We start from the raw sequence: 22,321 nt of genomic DNA, 5'->3' as shown, positions 1-22,321 counted from the left end.
GCCGTCGGGCCTAATAAGCCTGCTCCACCATTCAGTAAGATCATCGCTGATTCAGATATGGACTCAGCTCCACAGAACTGCCTTTTCCCCATAATCCTTAATGCCACTATTATGCAAAAATCTAACTGTGTCTTAAATATACTTAATGAGATGGCTTCTGGTGCTTCCTTGGGTTGAGAATTCCACAGATTCATTACTCTCTGGGAAAAGCAGTATCTCTTCATCTCCATAAAGTGATATAAAACTGCAGCATAGAAACAGGCCTTTCTGCCCATCTAGTCCATGCTGAGCCATTTAAACTGCCTACTCCCATCAACCTGCACCAGGACCATAGCCCATCATACCCCAACCATCCATGTACCTATCCAAACTTCTCTTAAACATTGAAATCAAAAACCGCATCCATCATTTGCACTAGCTGCTCGTTCCAAACTCTCACCATACTCCAAATGAAAAAGTTTCCCCCGTGTTCCTCTTAAACATTTCACCTTTCACCCATAACCCATGACCTCTAGTTTTAGCAACACAGTCGATGTTTCATGTCTCGGCCTGAAACATCAACTGTACTCTTTTCCATAGATGCTGCCTGGCCTGTTGAGTTCCTCCAGCATTTTCTGTGTGTTGCTTGGATTTCCAGCATCTGCAAATTTTCTTGTTTGTGATTTGACCTCTAGTTTTAGTCTCAGTGGAAAAAACCTGCTTACATTTACCCTATCTATACCCCTCAAAATTTTGTATACTTCCATTAAATCTCCCCTCAGTCTTCTATGTAACAAGGAATAAAGTCCTAACATATTCAATCATTCCCTAAAACTCAGGTCTTCCAGACCCGGCAACAACCTTGTAAACTTTCTCTGCACTCTTTCAACCTTATTTACATCTTTCCTGAAGGTAGGTGACTAAAACTGCACATAATACTCCAAATTGGGCCTTAGCAAGTTTTATACAACTTCAATATAACATCCAATCTCCTGTAGTCAATACAGGCCAATGTGCCAAAAGCTTTCTTATGACCCTACCTACATATGACACCACTTTCAATGAACTATGGACCTGTATTCCCAGATCCCTTTGTTCTACCACCTTCCTCGGTGCTCTACTGTGCAAGACCCACCCTGGTTGGTTCTCTCAAAGCGCAACACCTCACACTTATTTGCATTAAATTCCATCTGTCATTTTCCAGCCCATTTTTCTAGCTGATCCAAATTCCACTGCAAGACATAACAGTCTTCTTTGCTGTCCCCTACACCCCCAATTTGGTGTCATCCACAAATTTGCTGGTCCAGTTAACCACATTATCATCCAGATCACTGAGAAAGATGACAGACAACAATGGACCCAGCACCAATCCTTGCAGCACCCCACTAGTCACAGGCTTCCAGTCAGAAAGACAACCATCTACTACCACTCTCTTGGTTCTCCTGCAAATCCGATGTCTAATCCAATTATCATAAATGCTGAGCGATTGAACCTTGTAAACCAACCTCCCATGCAGGACCTTGTCAAATGCCTTGCTGAAAACCATGTAGACAATATACAACTGCCTTTCCTTCAGTAACTTTCCTCATAACTTCCTTGAAAAATTCTAAAATTGGTTAGATCCTGAAGAAGGTCTTGCCCCAAAACATCGACCATTTTCTTAGATGCTGCCTGACCTGCTAAGTTCCACCAACATTACGTGTGTGTTGCATGAGCTTTTAGTTTGATGCTTTTCTTTTCCCCTCAGTTATTCAAAGCTGGTTCTCCCCATCTTTACTGGTCTTGCTTTTAACTGGCATGGAATACAGTCATTATTAATAAAATATTTATTAAAATATTACTCAGGAGCAATTTCAGTTATTTTTCAAAAGACTGGATTGTGTCCATTTCAGCACTGACTAATTATTCTTACCCACTATCAGAGTTACCCTGTCTCTCAAATGATCTGGTGCAATTTGCATGTCTTCAATGCTTCCATAGCTAATACAGACCATGGAACAAAATTAACATCCTTGTATAAAGAAAGCTATCTGTCCCCATAGTAGTCTGGGGGATTAATTAAAATATAAATCTGCCTTTGCCTATGACACCATTCAATTTACAAATATTCTCTTTTGGCAATGAAGAGCATTTTAAGGCCCTGTTACTGATGTAATTCAGGAAAATGTAGAAGACGACATAGAGTAAGATTTGCAACCCAGCAACGCCTTTGTGACAACACACTCCTAAATTAGTTGAGAATGCATACTGGTCAGAATATTAAGGAGAACTACATTTTTTTCTGGTAATAGTGGGATTTTTTTCATCTACTTGAGGCAGAGAGGGTTTCAGATTACTCCTGTTATCACACCAGTGTTTACCTCAGTAAAATTCCACAAATCCATTGGCTAGATGTGAACAAACATCCGTGGCTTCTCCCAGAACAATGTCCCAAACACTGATGCCCTAACCACAATCAGATGGGCCCTGTTGAAGATTGGTAATGTAGAATACAGCAACTTCCATTCGCTGGTTCATTGGCAAGACCGAGGCAGGGAGCTGTTTGCCCTCTATTGTCACATGGACCTGGCTCGCATACCACAACGTTGCCTGTTGCAACCGCCCAGAGCAGGACTCTGAAGTTTTTCTGTGACTACTTGTTTACTACCATCTTAATTGTATGTATGCTATACGTTCCATGTGCTGTGTATGACTGTTGATACAAGTTTTGCATCATCATCCCTGAGGAATGCTAGTCATTTGACAGTGTTCATGGGTATTTGTGTCTAGTTATATAACTCTCAGACCATCTTGAAAAACTGGAACACCATCTTCAACTTTTAGGAATTTTCATCCCATGATCACTCAAAATGGAGGATCATCACCTGGAAAGGCATCAAACTCTCAAAGGTCTCTACAACAGGAACAGAGTCAATGGTAGGGTTCTCAAATAGCAGAAGTAATTGGTTCCAGCCTCATTACAGAGAACAGGAAAAGAAGTGAAGTCAGCCGTCCAACCTGCTTTCTTAATCAGTGTGATGAGCTGATCCAGTCTTGAACTCAGCACCACTTCCTCACACTCTCTCCACATGCTTTGACTCGCTTCTCATTATGACTTGAACATATTCAACAACTCTGTGTCTCCACAGCTCTTTGGATAGTGAATTGGGAAAATTCATGAACAAGAACACCACCTCCACCTGAAATGGGTGAACCCCCCCCCCCCCCATTCTGAACATGAATGCACAGGTGTAGAGAACTCCATGGAGGAAAGCATACACCCGCTAAATCTCCTTAGGACCCTGAATGTTTCAATAGGATCATCTCTCTTTCTTAAATAGTCCAATGTGTACAAGCTCAACTTTTCATCATGCATTAACCCCCTTTTCCCAGAAAACAAAGTGGCAAACTTTCTCTGCACTGCTACTCAAATATAGAAAGCAAGTGGGACTCCCACCACTGCATCAACTCACCCAGTTCCTATACTCCACATCCCTTGCAATGAAGGCCAGCATTCCATTAGCCATTTGCTGTCCCTGCAAGCCAATCTTTTTTTGCTTTTCATTTACTAGAACCCTCCTTTTACCATCGCAATTATTTGTTGAAATATATGACACTGCTTTCTCATACTCTAATTTTTATTATGGTTTCTAGACTACATTCATTTTGCAACCAACAACAGTTTATCTTGTTTACCACATTACTGTCTGTGGGAACCTGCTGGGTGCAAACTGTCTGTCACACTTCCTGCTTTGCAACACTTAACAGTACGTCTGATATTAAGAATAACATTCTGCAAGAATCACCTTTGGGATTACTGCTGGTTAGTGCTTACATTAATGATCTGGATGTGAGTATTTTCAATACAAACTGCAAGTATATACAAATGATATTGATCAGGATTATACACACTCTCAATGTTACAGACTGCATTGGAGACTAAAGGTCATGGCGAGTAAACAAGCAAATGTTCAGGGGATATATGCGTGGAGTTCTGCATAGGTACATTCCAATGAGACAGGGAAAGGATGGTAGGGTACAGGAACCGTGGTGTACAAAGGTTGTTGTAAATCTAGTCGAGAAGAAGAGCTTACGAAAGGTTAAAAAAACTAGGTAATGATAGAGATCTAGAAGATTATAAGGCTAACAAGGAAGGAGTTTAAGAATGAAATTAGGAGAGCCAGAAGGGGCCATGAGAAGGTCTTGGCAGACGGGATTAAGCTTGAGCATGTAGATATTAAGGAAGAGGATGTGCTCGATATTTTGGAAACCATCCAGTTGGATAAGTTGCCAGGACCGAATGGGATGTACCCCAGGTTACCGTGGGAAGTGAGGGAGGAGATTGCTGAGCCTCTGGTGATGATGTTTGCATCATCAATGGGGACGGGAGAGGTTCTGGTGGATTGGAGGGTTGCGGATGTTGTTCCCTTATTCAAGAAAGGCAGTAGAGATAGCCCAGGAAATTATAGACCATTGAGTCTTACTTCAGTGATTGGTAAGTTGATGGGGAAGATCCTGAGAGGCAGGTTATGCCTTACGAGCCTGATTGAATTTTTTGAGGATGTGACTAAACACATTGATGAAGGTAGAGCCGTAGATGTAGTGTATATGGATTTCAGCAAGGCATTTGATAAGGTACCCCATGCAAGGCTTATTGAAAAAGTAAAGAGGCATGGGACCAAGGGGACATTGCTTTGTGGATCCAGAACTGGCTTGCCCACAGAAAGCAAAGAGTGGTTGTAGATGGGTCATATTCTGCATGGAGGTCAGTGACTAGTGGTGTGCCTCAGGGATCTGTTCTGGGACCCCTACTCTCTGTGATTTTTATAAATGACCTAGATGAGGAAGTGGAGGGATGGGTTAGTAAGTTTGCTGATGACACAAATGTTGGGGATGCCGTGGATAGGGTGGAGGGCTGTCAGAGGTTACAGCGCAAGATTGATATGATGCAAAACTGGGCTGAGAAGTGGCAGATGGAGTTCAACCCAGATAAGTGTGAGGTGGTTCATTTTGGTAGGTCAAATATGATGGCAGAATATAGCATTAATGGTAAGATTCTTGACAGTGAGGAGGATCAGAGGGATCTTAGGGTCCGAGTCCATAGGACGCTCAAAGCTGCTACACAGGTTAAGAAGGCATACAGTGCATGGGCCTTCATCAATTGTGGGATTGAGTTTAAGAACTAAGAGTAATGTTGTAGCTATATAGGATCCTGGTCAGACCCCATTTGGAGTTCTGAGCTCATTTCTGGTTGCCTCGCTACAGCAAGGACAAGGAAACCATAGAAAGGATGCAGAGGAGATCTATAAGGATGTTGCCTGGATTGGGGAGCGTGCCTTATGAGAATAGGTTGAGTGAACTCAGCCTTTTCTCCTTAGAGTGACAGAAGATGAGAGGTGACCTGATAGAGGTCTACAAGATAACGAGAGGCATTGATTGTGTGGATAATCAGAGGCTTTTTCCCCAGGGCTGAAATGGCTAGCATGAGAGAGCATATTTCAAGGTGATTGGAAGTAGGTACAGAGGAGAGGTCAAGGGTAAGTTTTTTTATGCAGAGAGCAGTGAGTGCATGGAATGGGCTGCTGGCGGCAGTCGTGGAGGCAGAAATAGAAACACAGAAAACCTACAGCACAATACAGGCCCTTTGGCCCATAAAGCTGTGCCGAACATGTACTTAACTTAGAACTACCTAGGCTTTACCCGTAGCCCTCTATTTTTCTAAGCTCCATGTAGCCATCCAGGAGTCTCTTAAAAGACCCTATTGTTTTTGCCAATAATAGGGCCTTTTAAGAGACTCCTAGATGGGTACATGGAGCTTAGAAAATTAGAGGGCTATGGGTAAGCCTAGGTAGTTCTAAGTTAAGGACATGCTCAGCACAGCTTTGTGGGCCGAAGGGCTTGTATTGTGCTGTAGGCTTTGTATGCTAACCTTGGAAATGTGCAGTTCTTGAAGATAGAGTAAATACTAAATAATCATAAACACCAAGAACAACTAAAAGGCATTGTTGGACTGGCAATCCATTTGGTTAGTGAACAAAGGGATGACAGATTAACTGTACCTGATGCAAGTTACTATGGGCAGCAGAACTTTATGTGAACTTACCTTTTTGGATGAAAAAGAGTAGGGCTTATTTGAATAAAGTTTAGTCCAACTGCAAGTTGGAAGGATGTGTCAGATCACAGCCACTCTGTACCTCAACCTCACCTTTCTTCATATGCTCTCTCAATAGCCTTAGCTGACCAATATTGATTTTAAAAAATGGTGGAAGCTCTAAGTAAAACTCTAAGTAGATAGAGTGGAGAGAAAAAGAAAGTTGTTATTTCAGAACAAACAAAATTTTATCAGAACTGGGGAATATTGAAAAAAACGAAATGTGTTAAGGTGCAGGTGTGGGTGGGAAGACTGGGGCAGAGTCCACTTACTGATCTAACCTCTTCATCTTCCCTCTTTCTCCATTACCAACATTCTGCGCTTTCCAGTATCTCCTATTTTTATTTCCAGTATTTTACATTTTAAACACCTCTTGCTCAGTGTCATAACTCCAATTCTGCATGAGCATTGGTAATCTTTGAGGGAGGGGAAGCAGCTTCTTTTGTGTGAAGTCATCTCTTACTTATTTCATATCAGTTAGTTCTAGATTTACAATTCTGTCCTTTTCCAAGAGTCTTACAACCAAAGAAATAGTTTTCTTATATCCATATTAAAGATAATAATTCGACTAAGCTCCTAATCTTTAGGGAGTACAGTCTGGATATTGAAGACACTGAGTGTTATCTGAACAGAATTTGGAAGTGACGTGCCTTGGGACTGAAAATCCTGCTGGCACCTAATAATGGAGCAGGGGCCACTGCTGAGCACAGTGACTAACAGGGTGTAAAACAATGACCGTTAAATCACTTAAAGATCATGTGACCTGATATTTGCTTTCTTGCTCTTTTCAACAGCAAATTTCCACATTCACCAAATTCCTGCAAACAGTCTTGCTACAAGCAACCACTTTACAGAACATCTCTGCCCAGTCAGCTGAGTCTCTGGTTGTCTGCAGTGTTCCCTGCCCTGCTGTACATCTCTAAGGTATGGGCCAGGCACTTTAAAACACCATTGATGTACCACCCTCTGTCTCCACAAAACCTCTCAAACGTACTGGAAGGACGTACTAAGCCAACATCAGCTTTGTCTCCCAGGCCAGCCTCCAAAGAATGGAGATGAATTACACAGCCACCAGATTCTCAAAACAGATGCTATTCCCAGCTCTGTGACATCAAGAGGCTGCCAGAGACAGTAAAAATGATTAAGGGTGTTCTCAAAATTTCCTTGAATAATAGTGGAAACCTCTGGTATATGACCACTCAAAATGAAGGAGCGTTTAGTATGGCAAAGGACCTCAAATCTCTTTATCAGAAGCAGCTAAAAACCCAGTATAATTCGTGGATGAGCCTCCCACCCACCAAATCAACTACCCACACTCTATCAAGCAGTGTCTGTAGGTCTCACATTGATCTCTCCAGCCTCCTCAAAGTCAAAGTAGAAGTAAATCATCTTCGATCATGAGTTCTTATGTTTTTGTTCTACTACATTGTTACAATGGAGATGAATGGATGTTCAAGGAATGGCAATTCATTGTTAATTTTGGCAGATTACAACCTGCCAGACTCATTAAGTTTGACAATTTCACATCACAACCATGATCTCCATTTGTAATCATTCTGCTACCTCCATTTATACCTCCTTTAATCCCACTTCTTGTTTTTGGCCATTTCTAGACCGTCCTTTCCCTTGTGTTGCTTAATTCTGCATCCAGTCCTCTCCCAGAACTCTTGTTTTTATTTTTCACTCACTTTTCTTGCTTCTAACAATCCTTGTACTTTCTTTGTAACTGCAACACTACTGTATATTCTGCACTGTATTCTTTAATATGTATGGAATGACCAGTCTGGATGGTATGTAAATAAAATCTTTTCATTGTATTTCAGTAAATGGGACAAAAATAAACCAATACTAACTTCATATTTCTAATGAAATATTTATTTATTTACTTATTGCCTTTGACAAAGTTCCACATGGAAGGTTAGTTAAGAAGGTTCAGTCGTTAGGTATTAATGCTGGAGTAATAAAATGGATTCAACAGTGGCTAGATGGGAGATGCCAGAGAGTAGTGGTGGATAATTGTTTATCGGGATGGAGGCCGGTGACTAGCGGGGTGCCTCAGGGATCTGTTTTGGGCCCAATGTTGTTTGTAATATACATAAATGATCTTGATGATGGGGTGGTAAATTGGATTAGTAAGTATGCCGATGATACTAAGGTAGGAGGTGTTGTGGATAATGAGGTGGGTTTTCAAAGCTTGCAGGGAGATTTATGCCGGTTAGAAGAATGGGCTGAACGTTGGCAGATGGAGTTTAATGCTGAGAAGTGTGAGGTTCTACATTTTGGCAGGAATAATCCAAATAGAACATACAGGGTAAATGGTAGGGCATTGAGGAATGCAGAGGAACAGAGAGATCTAGGAATAACAGTGCATAGTTCCCTGAAAGTGGAGTCTCATGTAGATAGGGTGGTGAAGAGGGCTTTTGGAACGCTGGCCTTTATAAATCAAAGCATTGAGTACAGAAGTTGGGATGTAATGCTAAAGTTGTACAAGGCATTGGTAAGGCCAAATTTGGAATATTGTGTGCAGTTCTGGTCACCGAATTATAGGAAAGATATCAATAAATTAGAGAGAGTGCAGAGACGATTTACTAGGATGTTACCTGGGTTTCAGCAATTAAGTTACAGAGAAAGGTTGAACAAGTTAGGTCTCTATTCATTGGAGCGTAGAAGGTTGAGGGGGGATTTGATCGGGGTATTTAAAATTTTGAGAAGGATAGATAGAGTTGACGTGAACAGGCTGTTTCCATTGAGAGTAGGGGAGATTCAAACTAGAGGACATGATTTGAGAGTTAGGGGGCAGAAGTTTAAGGGAAACACGAGGGGGTATTTCTTTACTCAAAGAGTGATAGCTGTGTGGAATGAGCTTCCTGTAGAAGTAGTAGAGGCCAGTTCAGTTGTGTCATTTAAGGTAAAATTGGATAGGTATATGGACAGGAAAGGAGTGGAGGGTTATGGGCTGAGTGCGGGTAGGTGGGACTAGGTGAGATTAAGGGTTCGGCACGGACTAGGAGGGCCAAGATGGCCTGTTTCCGTGCTGTGATTGTTATATGGTTACATGGTTATATATGGTTTATTTAGAAATACAGCGTAGAACAGGCCTATCTAGCCCAACCAGCCACCCACCTATTTAACCCGAGCCTAATCACAGAACAATTTACAATGACCAATTAATCTACAAACCAGTAGGTCTTTCAACTGTGGAAGGAAACTGGAGCACCCGCAGGAAACCCATGGGCCCACGGAAAGAATGTACAAACTTACTTACAGAGGATGCCAGAGTTAAACTCCGATATCCAATCTCCAGAGCTTTAATAGCGTCGTGCTAACCGCTATGTTACCGTTGTGTCTCTTCCTCATAGATTTTATAAGATTATCCCACTCTGTGCGTTTCTCTTTGCATCTATTTGCTGTTACCATTGGACAGAAGGTACGAATGAATCCACATTAAATGGCCTGAGATTCCACAACAGCAGGATCAGTAACATCTATTTCCCTTCAGCCATTCAGTTATGTTACATCATCTCTACAAATGCTGCCTGACCCACTGAGCACCAGTGCTCTCTCCCATTTCAGAGTTCTTTCTGCTGTATTTTGCTTTTGGTAGAAGAAAACTATGTATTTTGTTACCTGTGCTTGGACTTCAATGAAATGCATTCCTTTACTGTAATCCTTGGCCTTCCAGGGAAGTGTATGAAGTGGACCTTTGATATGGACTGCACTGCCTATTAAGACACCATCAATCTTGATGAGAACTGAAGTGACTTCAGCTGGGGAGAAGGCTAAGACCCTGATGAGGAAATGTAAACCATGTTACCAACAGTATTTAGACCACAAAGCTGTATTCAATCCTACAGTTGTTATTGACACATCAATATCAGCCACCAGATCCTACTTCACACGTAGTATAGGAAATTTAATGTAAATGCAAGGAGTGTAACGGAGCCTGGATTAGTACATGGAAGTATGATACTGTAGCCATTACAGAAACTTGGTTGAGAAAAGGACAAGACTGGCAGCTCAAGGTTTAGGGTGCAGATTCTTCAGACATGACAAAGGGGAATGCAACAGGTGGGGAAACTGCATTACTGACTAGAGAAAATGTTACAGCTGCAATAAGGCATCTTGAATGGCTCATTCAGCAGGGACATACAAGTAGAGCTCAGAGAAAGGTTATTATACTGTAGGCTTCTCAATAGCCAACAGGAGCTAGAGGAATAGATAAGCAGGCAGGATGAGCAAAGACACAAGAAACAACAGGGTTACTGCAATGAGACAAGAAAATCTGCAGATGCTAGACATCCAAGCAACACACTAAAGGCTGGAGGAACTCAGCAGGCCAGGCATCATCTACGGAAAAGAGTAAATGGTTGATGTTTTGCGCTAACACCCTTCATCAGGTGCTGCCCGCTTGCTGACTTCTTCCTGCATCTTGTGTGGGGTACTGCTGTGGGTGATATTAACATTCCCAATATTGACTGGCACTTCTTTAATGCCTGGGCATGGAAGGGGCAAATTTATACAGTGTATTAGGAGGGTTTCTTGAAACAATGTGTAGATAGCACAATAGAGATGGTACTATACTAGGGAATGAGCCAGGCCAGATTATTGAAGTTTCTGTTAGGGAGCAATGACTAGTATTTTAAGATCGTTACAGGGAGGACAAGATCAGTTACAGGTAAAAATACTAAATTGGAGAATGGCTAATTACAAAAATAATAGGCAGGAACAGAAAACATTATTTAAGGGCAAATCTGATACTAATGTGGGAATCTTGAACAGAAGTTGTAGAATGAGGACCAGCATTCTCCTGTGTAGATGAAAGGTAAGGATGATAAGGTTCAGGAACCTTGCATGACAAGTGATACTGTAAGTTTAGTCAAAAAACAAATTGAAATACTGTATATGTAAGATTTAGGAAACTGAAATCAAACAAGAGCCATTAGGAGTTTAAAGGAAGTAGGAAAGAACTTATTCAAGAAATGAGGAGGTCAAAGGTCCATGAAATGTCCTTAACAAATGGGATTAAAAGAATCCCAAAGCACTTTATTTGTATATTAGGAGCAAAAGGTAAGTGAGGGAAGGCGTAGGTCCATTCAGGGATAAAAGTTGAAATCTGTGCCTAGAGAAACAGGAAGAGGGTGAGGTCCTTAATTTGCATTGCTATTCATTAAGGTGAAGGACATGGGTGATGGAAAGGTCAGGGAGACGTGTGCTGATACTCAATAATCAGCATACTCAATAATCTCAATACAATCTCATACTCAATAATCATAATAATAATCTCATACTCAATAATCAGCATACTCAATCAGTATGTCAATAATCAGGAAATAGGATGGTAAAGAAGATCAAAACCATGTTCAATACTCATTGGTCAGAACATTGAGTATGAAAGTGGGCAAGTTACATATAAAACTTCGGTTAGGCCACATTTGAACCATTCTGTGGAGTTCAGGTTGCCACATTACAGGAATGATGTGGACGTTATGCAGAAGACGTTCACCAGGATGTTGCAGAATGAAAGAGTATCAGCTACAAGAGGAGGTCTGATAAGTTTATATTGTTTTCCCTGGCAAGCTGAGGGGCAACCTGGTAGAAGCTTATAAAATTATAAAGAAGTTGGAATGTCAGTTGGAAATTTCAAATACTACAGAGAATAGATTTAGTTGAAAGGGGGAAACTTTAAAGGAGATTTGCAAGGCATTTTTTGTTATACAAGGGGAGTGGTTAGTACCTGAAACATGCTGCAGAAAGTGGTGGAAGCCGATACCTACAATGGCATGTTTAAAAATCAGGGAAGCCACAGAGGCAAACAGACCACATAAGGGCAGATGGATTACTTTAAACTGACATGATTGGCTCAGACATGCTGGGATGAAGGGCCTGTCCTGTGCTGTACTGTTGTATGCTCAACAGCAGGACTTTGAGGGTCAAAGAAGAGAGAACCTAACAGATTGGTGCCAGTAATGAGGAACCCAGTTAAACTGATACTCGATTTTCATTTACAGTTTTCCACTGCATACAAAAGCTCACAATGATACAAGATGCGATCAGAAAGATATGGAGCTTTGATGGTCAAAGAGGAAAAGCTAGTCCTATGGTAGGTGAGGTAGTAATCAAACAACACAGATTATAAGTGACAAGCAAATCAGAGGAGATGAGGGAAATTATTTTATACAGCCATTCCACCAACTACGTGGGCCTGAAGTAATCTAGATTAAATCCAATGACAATTAGTGACTATGAGTTGCAGCATCAGTTACTGTGGTATTCTGCTCTGTTTCCAAAGTATATCTTCCTGTGGTAACCTGCATGACTGTAGAGGTAGAGAACAATAAATGGGTTTAATACTAGTTAGTAGGTTACATGGCTTTGACAAAGGAAAGGCTTATTATACCCAGTTGGTCATTTTGTTTACAGTGAATGCCAGTTAATTGGGCCATCATTTAATCAAGTCAGCTACTCCTCTGGGACAACACTTAAAGAACAAAAACTAATTCAAAAAAATAGCCAGGATGCCCTTCATCATTTAGGACTATGCCCCTTAATTGGGACAGGAGGCTGTTGCCGAACAGTGTCCAAATAGTGTCATTTGGGTTCAAAAATCAGCGATTTTTGTCACTCGTAGTTGGTGAGAAACAAGCAGTAAGACAATTCAAAACTGTTTTGCTCGCTGCAGTTTCAAGCATTGGCTGTGAATGAAAATGGAACAACTTCACTACTCAAACTAGGAAGAATTTGAATAGATCAACAATCATCTCGAATGTTATAATGAAAATGAAGATTTGGAGAAGGCAATCGGCAACAGCATTATATGAAGGCAGTTCATTATCTACTAGGTGTTTATGCTGACTTTCTTCATTTACAGTCAATGAAAAGAACACCACAGTATAGACTGTGGTAAATTGGATTAGTAAGTATGCCGATGATACTAAGGTAGGAGGTGTTGTGGATAATGAGGTGGGTTTTCAAAGCTTGCAGGGAGATTTATGCCAGTTAGAAGAATGGGCTGAACATTGGCAGATGGAGTTTAATGTTGAGAAGTGTGAGGTTCTACATTTTGGCAGGAATAATCCAAATAGAACATACAGGGTAAATGGTAGGGCATTGAGGAATGCAGTGGAACAGAGAGATCTAGGAATAACAGAGCATAGTTCCCTGAAGGTGGAGTCTCATGTAGATAGAGTGGTGAAGAAGGCTTTTGGAACGCTGGCCTTTATAAATCAAAGCATTGAGTACAGAAGTTGGGATGTAATGTTAAAATTGTACAAGGCATTGGTAAGGCCAAATTTAGAATATTGTGTGCAGTTCTGGTCACCGAATTATAGGAAAGATATCAATAAATTAGAGAGAGTGCAGAGACGACTTACTAGGATGTTACCTGGGTTTCAGCAATTAAGTTACAGAGAAAGGTTGAACAAGTTAGGTCTCTATTCATTGGAGCGTAGAAGGTTGAGGGGGGATTTGATCGGGGTATTTAAAATTTTGAGAGGGATAGATAGAGTTGACGTGAATGGGCTGTTTCCATTGAGAGTAGGGGAGATTCAAACGAGAAGACATGATTTGAGAGTTAGGGGGCAGAAGTTTAAGGGAAACACGAGGGGATATTTCTTTACTCAAAGAGTGATAGCTGTGTGGAATGAGCTTCCTGTAGAAGTAGTAGAGGCCAGTTCAGTTGTGTCATTTAAGGTAAAATTGGATAGGTATATGGACAGGAAAGGAGTGGAGGGTTATGGGCTGAGTGCGGGTAGGTGGGACTAGGTGAGATTAAGAGTTCGGCACGGACTAGGAGGGCCGAGATGGCCTGTTTCCGTGCTGTGATTGTTATATGGTTATATGGATGAATTCCTCCATTGATAACTATTAGGAACTAATACAGTTAATAGTACTATAGTATTATTAGTAGTGCATTAATTTGGTCTGTATTTCATTTAAATACATAATTTGTTATTCAGTTAAACAGTAGTTTGTCTCTTTTACACTTTTTACAATTTTCACAAAATTTCGGCTAATTGGGGCAGCTGCTTAATTGGGTCAAAACATACTGGTGTCCCAAATAACTGGAATTCATTGTATATCCACATAAGACCTCAGTGATATTGTGGCTTTCTTATAGACATCAATTGCTCCTCATTACACAAAGGACAGAGGAACAGAATTAATCTATGCAGGGGATCTCAGAATCAGGTTTACTATTACTGGCATTTGTCGTGAAATTTGGTGTTTTGTGGCAGCAGTACAATGTAATACATAATAATTAAAAAACTATAAATTATAATAAATATTAAAACTAAATTAAATTAGTGCCAAAAGAGAGCAAAAAAAAAAGCAAGATATATAGGGAAGTAGTGTACATGGGTTCATTGTCCATTCAGAAATCTGACGGCAGAGGGGAAGAAGCTCTTCCTGAGTTTGTGCCTTCAGCTTCTGTACCTCCTCCTCAATGAGGGTCCTCAACGATGGATGCAACCTTTTTGAGGCATCGTCATTTGAAGGTGGCCTTGAAGCTGGGAAGGCAAACACTCACCATGGAGCTGGCTGAGTTTACAACTTTCTGCAGCTTCTTCCAATCATGTGCAGTGGCCCTACCAAACCAGATGACTATGCAACCAGTTCAAATGCTCTCCATGATACATCTGTAGAAATTTGGGAGAGTCTTTTGTGACATACCAAGTCTCCTCAAACTCCTAATGAAATATAGCCACTGTCATGCCCTCTTTATAATTACATCTATAGATCTTCACAGATGTTGACACCCAGGAACTTAAAAATGCTCACCCTTTCCACTGCTGATCCCTTGATGAAGACTGGTGTGTGTTCCCCTTCCTGAAATCTACAATCAATTCCTTGGTCTGACTGATGTTGAGTGCAAGGATGTTGCAACACCACTCAACCAGTTGATCTATCTTGCTCCTGTATGCCTCCTTGTCACCATCTGAGATTCCGAATTCTGCCAATATTGGTTGTGAAATCAGCAAATTTATAGACAGCATTTGAACTGTGCCTAGCCATGCAATCATGGATGCAGAGAGTGTAAAGAGTGGGGTGAACACTCAAGAACAGCTTCTTCCCCTCTGCCATCAGACTTTTGAATGTAGAATGAACCTCACTACGTATTTTTTTCTTGAGGTGCATTAGTGTTAATTGTCAGCAAGGAGAAGATGTTATTTCCGATCTGCACTAACTGTAGTATCCACATGAGGAAGTCAAGCATCCAGCTGCAGAGGTACAGAGGCCCAGGTTTTGGAGCTTGTTGATTAGAACTGAGGGTATGATGGTGTTCAATGCTGAGCTGTAATCAATAAACAGCAGTCTGACATAGGCATTGCTATTATCCAGGTGATCCAAGACTGTATGGATTGCAACCACTGTAGACTTATTGTGGTGACAGACAAATTGCAATGGGTCCAGATCCTTCCTTAGGCAGGAGTTGATTCTGGCAATGGCCAACCTCTCAAAGCACTTCATTACAGTAGCTGTGAGTGCCACTGGGCAATAGGCATTGAGGCAGCTTACCCTGCTGTTTTTGGGCACTGGTATGATTGTCATCCTTTTGAAGCAGGTGGGAACCTCTGATTGTGGTAGTGAGGAATTGAAAATGTCCTTGAACACTCCTGCCAGTTGGTTGGCACAGGTTTTCTGTGCCCTAGCAGGAAAACTATCGGGGCTTGAACCCTTATGAGGGTTCACTCTCTTGAAAGATGTTCTGACATTGGCTTCCCTTGGGGTTGCCAGATGCTGCAGGGATTTGAATGGTGTAGTTTTATTCTTGCTTTCAAAACAAACTTGAAAGGCAAACCCTGCCAGAGCTGACGTGCATCCAAACCTGTCCCTACGATCAGAATTGCTCTTAAAATAGCCATCAGAGGGTCATACCTGAACTTCTTGAATAGTTCTGGATCACCAGTTTTGAATACCACAGATCCAACTCTCAGCAGACTATGATCTTCTGGTTCAGCTATGGCTTTTGTTTTGGGTTATGTCTGGTATGTTCTCAAAGGTACACACTCATCTATACAGGTCTTGATGAAGTCAGTGACTGTAGCATTTTCATTCAGATTTAAAGATGAATTCCTGAATATTGTCTCGTCCACTGACGCAGAGCAGTTCTCTAAGTGCTTCTGTCTCCCTTGACTGTACTTTCTTGTTCCTCACCACTGGTGCTCCAGTCTCTGTCTGTATGCTAGGAGTAGAAGCTAGTTGTTTGGACCTTCCAAAGTACAGGCAGGTACTGTAAGTCTTCTTGATGGTGGTGTAACAGTGGTCAAGTGTGTTGGCTCCTCTGGTTCCACGGTGATGTGTTGTTCAGAGACTTCTTCAAGCTGGCCTGATTGAGAACCCCGCAAAGATAGGAAAGGTATCAGTTTCGTGCTTGTTGATTGTGACGCTCAGCTCCTCCAGTGCCTGCCTGAATTGGAAAGAGCAGGTGGAAAATTGCTCTGCACCTCCAGTGCCTGCCTGACTTTGGCCAGAGGTGGAAAGTACACCACTACAGGGTTGACAGTAGAAAATTCCTTTGGCAGATAAAATGGATGACACTTGACTGCTAGATGTACCAGGTCGGGTGAGCAAGATTGAGGCACTATGATGAGTTATTGATGAAGCATATTCCACCTCCTCTATTTTCAGCAGACTCAAAAGGTGACCTGTCTTTTCAGTGGATGTGAAGCCCTCAGGCTGCAGCACTCCATCCAAACTAGTGGGAGGGAGCCATGTTTCCATTAAGCAAAGTACACACCAGTCCCAGATGTCGTCCTGGTACTGCAATCTCACTCTGAGGTCTTCAATTTTATTTTCCAGAGACTATATATTTGCCTGCAGGATGATGTGGGGGGGGGGGGGTCTAAGGTCACTGTGTTTCAATCATACCTGTACCCCAACATGCTTCCCCGCTTTCTTTTTCTTAAAGGGGAAAGGCACTCTCGTCTTAAGTCTGCTGCTTGAGTATCAGATTTTGAGAATCAATTGTATTTTAAATAGTCTTAAAACTGAAGTCCCCATGGCTGTGATTGGATTTCAGCTGTAGTATCACTAAACAGGAATATTTGATGACTCCCATCCAGCTGCACACAAAGAGTCATCATTTATCAGTGCCATTTTGGAAATCGTCAGCTGGTCTTTGCAGTTAGAATTGAAGTGAAGAGTTCCAAGCTTCAGTATTATTATTTAGGACCCAAACTGGACTTCATATTTTAAGTATTCACAAGAGGTCACTATCAAATAGACATAATCTTCCAAAATAATCCTTAGTGAAGCTGGAATTACATTCACATCTTTTTTCAGAACAGATATATGGAAAAATTCTCAGAGCTAATGAAGAGAATAGCCATAGGGTACAGGATTATACTGATCTGTTGGTCAAATAGGAAAACAGAAGTTCGTCCTAAGAACGACACGATAATGCACCTTGGGAGAACTAACAATGGTAGGACAAACAGAGTAAGTGGAAGGGCCTAAGGGAGTACTGAGAAACACAAGGGACCCTGAAGTATAAATTAAGAATTTCTGAAGGTGGCAGAACAGCAAGACAAATGAAGACGGCATAAGGGATTCTCGACTTCATTAGCCAGGTTATAAAATACAAGAGCAAAGAGATTATTAATGAGACGATAGCTAGTATACCTTGTGGAATTCTGGTCACCACACTATAAGGAAGTACTTGTTGCACTGGAAAGAGTGCACAGAAGCTTCACCAGGATGTGGCTGGAATGGAATATTTATGAGGAGAGGCAGGATAGCTGGGTTTGTTTTCCTTTGAGTGGAAAAGGCTGAGGGAAGACCTGAATCCTTCCTTAGCATCTTGTAGCATCATCTCTTTTGTTAAAGCCTTCAGCATTCCATCTGATCATTGAACTATCCTTTGGTTCTTCCCTTACCTCTATATTTACTAGAAACCTGTTCCATTGTCAACATTATTTAGTTCTGAGTATCACCTGTCTCAAATGTTAATTCAGATTCCCTCAGCAGGTACTGCCTGATCCAGTGGAACAGTGCAGTCATGATGGAAATATTCAGGAAATTGCCTACAAATCTCAATACATTGAAGTTTGTTCTAATGTTGTCTGAAATCACAGGTGTGCAAGTGTGACTCTTCACTCACTCTTTAAATAACTGTTCTGGGATCAGCCATTGCCTCTCAACCAGGGTTCAAGTACCACTGCCTTTACAGTGTTGTGCTTGTGGACCAGAAACATTGAATAAAAGAATATGCCCAGAACAGAATCACCAAGATGTTGCCTGGTGGAGCGAATGGACGGACTGGGTTTGTTCTACTTAGATCCAATGTGATTCTGGCTACACCTGATGGGGGTATACAAAATTGAGCGGTATAGAAATGGCAGACAGAAGAAAATTTTTTACCCTTGGCAGTAGTATAGAAAACCTGACCGTCCTTTGTTTAAGGGAAGGAGATTTTTAGGAGGATATATGGAAGATTTCCTTTGATCAGAGTGTGGTTGATATCTGGTACACACTGCTGGCAGTTAATTTCACAACATTTAAGCAGTATTTAGATAAGACGTAATTTGCCACGGATTACAGTACAACCTTCATCAACTGGATGAGTGGGCTGAGGAATGGTAAATGGTGTTTAATTCAGTTACTTGCAAAGCATGATACTTTTAAAAGACAAATCAAGTTAGGACTTTCACAATGAATGGCAAGGCCCTGAGGAGTGTTGTCAGACAGGGACCTAGGAGTACAACATGGTTCCCTAAAAGTGGCCTCACGGGCACACAGGTTGGTAAAGGGTGCTTTTGCAATACTGGTCTTCATCAGTTAGGATGCTATAAAAATTGGGATGATATATTGCAGTTGGGCATGATGTTGGAATATTGTGTTTAGTTTTGGTCAGCCTGCCTTAAGAATGCTATTATGCTGGTAAAAACGCAGAGGAGATTTAAGAGGATGTTACTGAGACTTAGGGACTGAGTTATGGAGGTTTATTCATTGGATCGTAAGAGAATGAGGTGATATTATAGGATGCATAAAATCATAAAGGACACAGATAGGGGGAAATCATTTAGTCTTTTTCACTGGGTTGGGAAATCAAGTAGAGGACATAGATTTAGGGTGGGAAGGGAGAGACTTAATAGGGACCATAGGGGAGTTTTTTTTTCTACACAGAGGGTAATCTATATGGAATGAGTTGCCAGAGGAAGTGGTTGAGGTAGGTGCATTAACAATACAAGTACATGGTTAGGAAAAATTTTTAAGGGATATGGGACAAAAAGGTTTTGCTTTTATCAGAAATTACAGATCAGTTGAGCCAAAGGCTATACGTGTATTAGAAGAGGCCCCAATTGCCGTATCAACTGGGTATTAAAAAAAACACACAAATACAAGGCTTGACTGCCCACATTGTTATTTTAAACAGAAAATAATTGTTGAATGCAAGCAGGAATCTACAGTATGTTAAAGAATGGCTAAGCTCAGTTCTTGTACCTGTCACACAACCGAAATTAAAATTGTTTGGCTCTAGACTTGTTTAGAGTGAAAAGACAGCCAGAAGCAATATAACTGCAGATAGATTAGCTCATACCTGATGTGTGTAGAGTGCCTGATCTTTCCCAGTGGTTCATGTACAGGGCTACTATATAGAGTGGATTTTGGATTAGTGATGACAATTACAGGCCACTTGTCGAACTTCAGATCCACAAAACTAAATAGATCATGGTCAAACACCAACACACGGTACCTGCCAAGAGCAAACCAACAAGAATGCAGAATTTGGAAGGTTCTAACTTCACAGTTAAGACTAAAGAAACTATGGTAGAAAAGCAAATTATTTCAGGTATGTTCAGGAGACAAATTTATCTTCCTAGCAGAAGGCATGCCAACTAGCCAAGTAAAAAAAAACCAAGAAGGTTCTTCTCTATTCCTGATTGCTAATGAATTAGCTGGTATCAACTGCCTATAATTGTGGGGGTCATCTATTAGGAAAGGAATTGCTCAAGTTCAATTCATGAGCATGTTGCTCAATTTCTTTCTCAGACCTACTGCTACCTTTAATGTTGCAGTTAGTCTCTGTTAGGCACCTCTCCTCTGTGTCACTGCTTGTTCCTGGAATCTCTTCCCCTGTGCATACTAGAAGTAGTTTCCCCATCTATAGCCACACCTGTGGTGGAACCTATTATACCATCCCTTCTCTCCAAACAACATCTCCTGCACCCTGTCTCTTGGCAGGGTTATGCTTCACCCTTTAGTTGTTTGCTAATGGCAAACCCCCATTACTAACCACCAACTTTGCCACTTGCACACCTCAAAACTAAGATCAGGATTACTCAAATATTCTACAACTTTCAAAATCAACAGAACACTGTACTATCTTCTCTGGCTCACCCCACCACCTTTGTTCATTGACAGCCATCAGACTCTAGTGAAAAGTCTTGAATCACACTGAACCCAAAGTCTACTCTTCCCTACTACTAAGGCTGCTTTCTTTCTTTAACCGCTGCAGCCTCCTCCTTCCCTACTCTGCTACTTGGAGACAAGCTCCTCTGAACTCCTCGTCCACAGAATACAAAGATGTGTGTGTTTCCTCTCTACATTCTTACTGATTGGGAACTTACTTAATTTGGTACTTTTTGCTCAATCTTATGCATTAAACAGTCTTCAGAACCATACTCCTTAACTCACTTTATGTTCTACTATCAACTTATAAAGTTCAAAAAAGTTCAAAGTAAAATTTATTATCAGAGTACATACATGTCACCACATACAACTCGAGATTATTTTTCTTGCAGGCACACTCAGCAAGCCTATAGAATATTAACTGTAAATAGGAGCAATTGAAAAACAAGAGCACAGAAGACAACAAACTGTGCAAATATAAATATAAATAAGTAGCAGTAAATAACGAGAGCATGAGAAACAGTGCTTAAAGTAAAATCATCTCAAAAGGTGAGTGTAGTTATCCTCTTTGTTCAAGAGCCTGATGGTTGAGAGGTAGGAACTGTTCTTGAACCTGGAAGAGCAAGTACTAAGACCACTGTACCTTCTACCTGATGGCAGCAGCGAGAAAACAGCATGGCCTGGGTGGTGAGGATCTTTGATAATGGATGCTGTTCTTCTATGACAGTGTTTCACGTAGATATGCTCAATGGTTGGGAATATAAATAACTATTCCACCCTCCTGGTGCCCATTGTGCTCCTAACCATCAGAAGACCTGTTACATCGACCCAAGGACATCAGTGGAACAGGACCTCAGAGTTCCCTTGTAAGGCTTTCACAATACATTAATGACAAGTAAGCAAAATTTGGGAACTCCCTAGTTTAAACTTACTTCCACAATACTGTACTACTGATGACTCACATTCACGTGTCATAAATAGAATGAAGCATTCTCAAAAAAGGCAGTAAATTGCAAGTTAGTCTCTAAGTGGGAGTATCATGACTTATTGTTCAACAGCACCTCTCAAATCATGCCAGACCTTGAAGGATAAGGATGTCAGCTGAATTAAATAACTAGAGGTTGTCAAGGTGTTGGAGAAAGTGCCAAGAAGGATGAATATGAAACTTTGGCTAACTGGGGTAGCTGCTTATCACCAAGGTCAATTTGGTCTTCCAAATTCAGTTCACTAATACATTGCTGTAATAATATATTGAAAGAGCATAAAAATCTCAGCGATGGACTATTGAAGCAGTGAATCAAGTTCAAGCTTTGAGATAAGAATATATTTCCAAAGCTTTTCTGAAGTACAGTCTTAAATGAGTTATTTCAGACTCTAACCTCCGGTTGTCCATCCAGTCAGCCAGCTCCAGTTCGAATGTCCCATGTTCATGCCTGCTATGTAGAACAGGCATGAAGCCTCCTAATGTATGGAGATGTCCACAGAGGTATGCAATGGCAGAACTGTGAAAGAGAGGAAAAGTTAATGCAATGAGCTCATGCACAGGTATAGTTTGCTCCTCTCCTCCCCACCACTCAACCCTTTTAACATTTGAATGTTTATAGTGAGGAAAAGGACATTCAGACCTGGAACCTTGAGGGCACGTTAAATGAATCACGGTGCTCAACCTATTCATGGTGTACTTCTCTCAAATAAATCTATCAGTAATTGAAGTAGGACAATGCAATTCTGATAATGAGTCACTAACCAAGGCCAAGATCCTTCATTTGGTCTCCCATATGGGAGGTCTTCTTTCAGCCTCCATGCTCCAGAGAAAACAACCCAAGTTTGTCCAACCTCTCCTTTATCACATGCCCTTGA

The 22,321-nt window shown here is 41.2% G+C and overlaps 1 protein-coding gene across 3 annotated transcripts in view; it reads right to left on the bottom strand.

The window, feature by feature from the left end:
- tmem62 (transmembrane protein 62) overlaps positions 1 to 22,321 on the bottom strand; it is a 91,901-nt gene that overhangs the window by 19,331 nt on the left and 50,249 nt on the right. For 2 of the 3 annotated variants that reach the window (XM_059951931.1, XM_059951946.1), the window contains 3 exons: positions 21,841 to 21,963; positions 19,650 to 19,805; positions 9,737 to 9,896 (listed from right to left, as the gene is read on the bottom strand). In XM_059951931.1, coding sequence (XP_059807914.1) covers positions 9,737 to 9,896; positions 19,650 to 19,805; positions 21,841 to 21,963 — 439 coding nt within the window. The remainder of the gene's footprint in view (positions 1 to 9,736; positions 9,897 to 19,649; positions 19,806 to 21,840; positions 21,964 to 22,321) is intronic. The other variant, XM_059951939.1, reaches the window with a different exon arrangement.

Source organism: Hypanus sabinus, chromosome 2 (assembly GCF_030144855.1).
Source record: "Hypanus sabinus isolate sHypSab1 chromosome 2, sHypSab1.hap1, whole genome shotgun sequence".
NCBI classification, from domain to species: domain Eukaryota; kingdom Metazoa; phylum Chordata; class Chondrichthyes; order Myliobatiformes; family Dasyatidae; genus Hypanus; species Hypanus sabinus.
The sequence above is the reverse complement of the archived record's forward strand: the minus strand, read 5'-3'. Positions and strand labels throughout refer to the sequence as shown.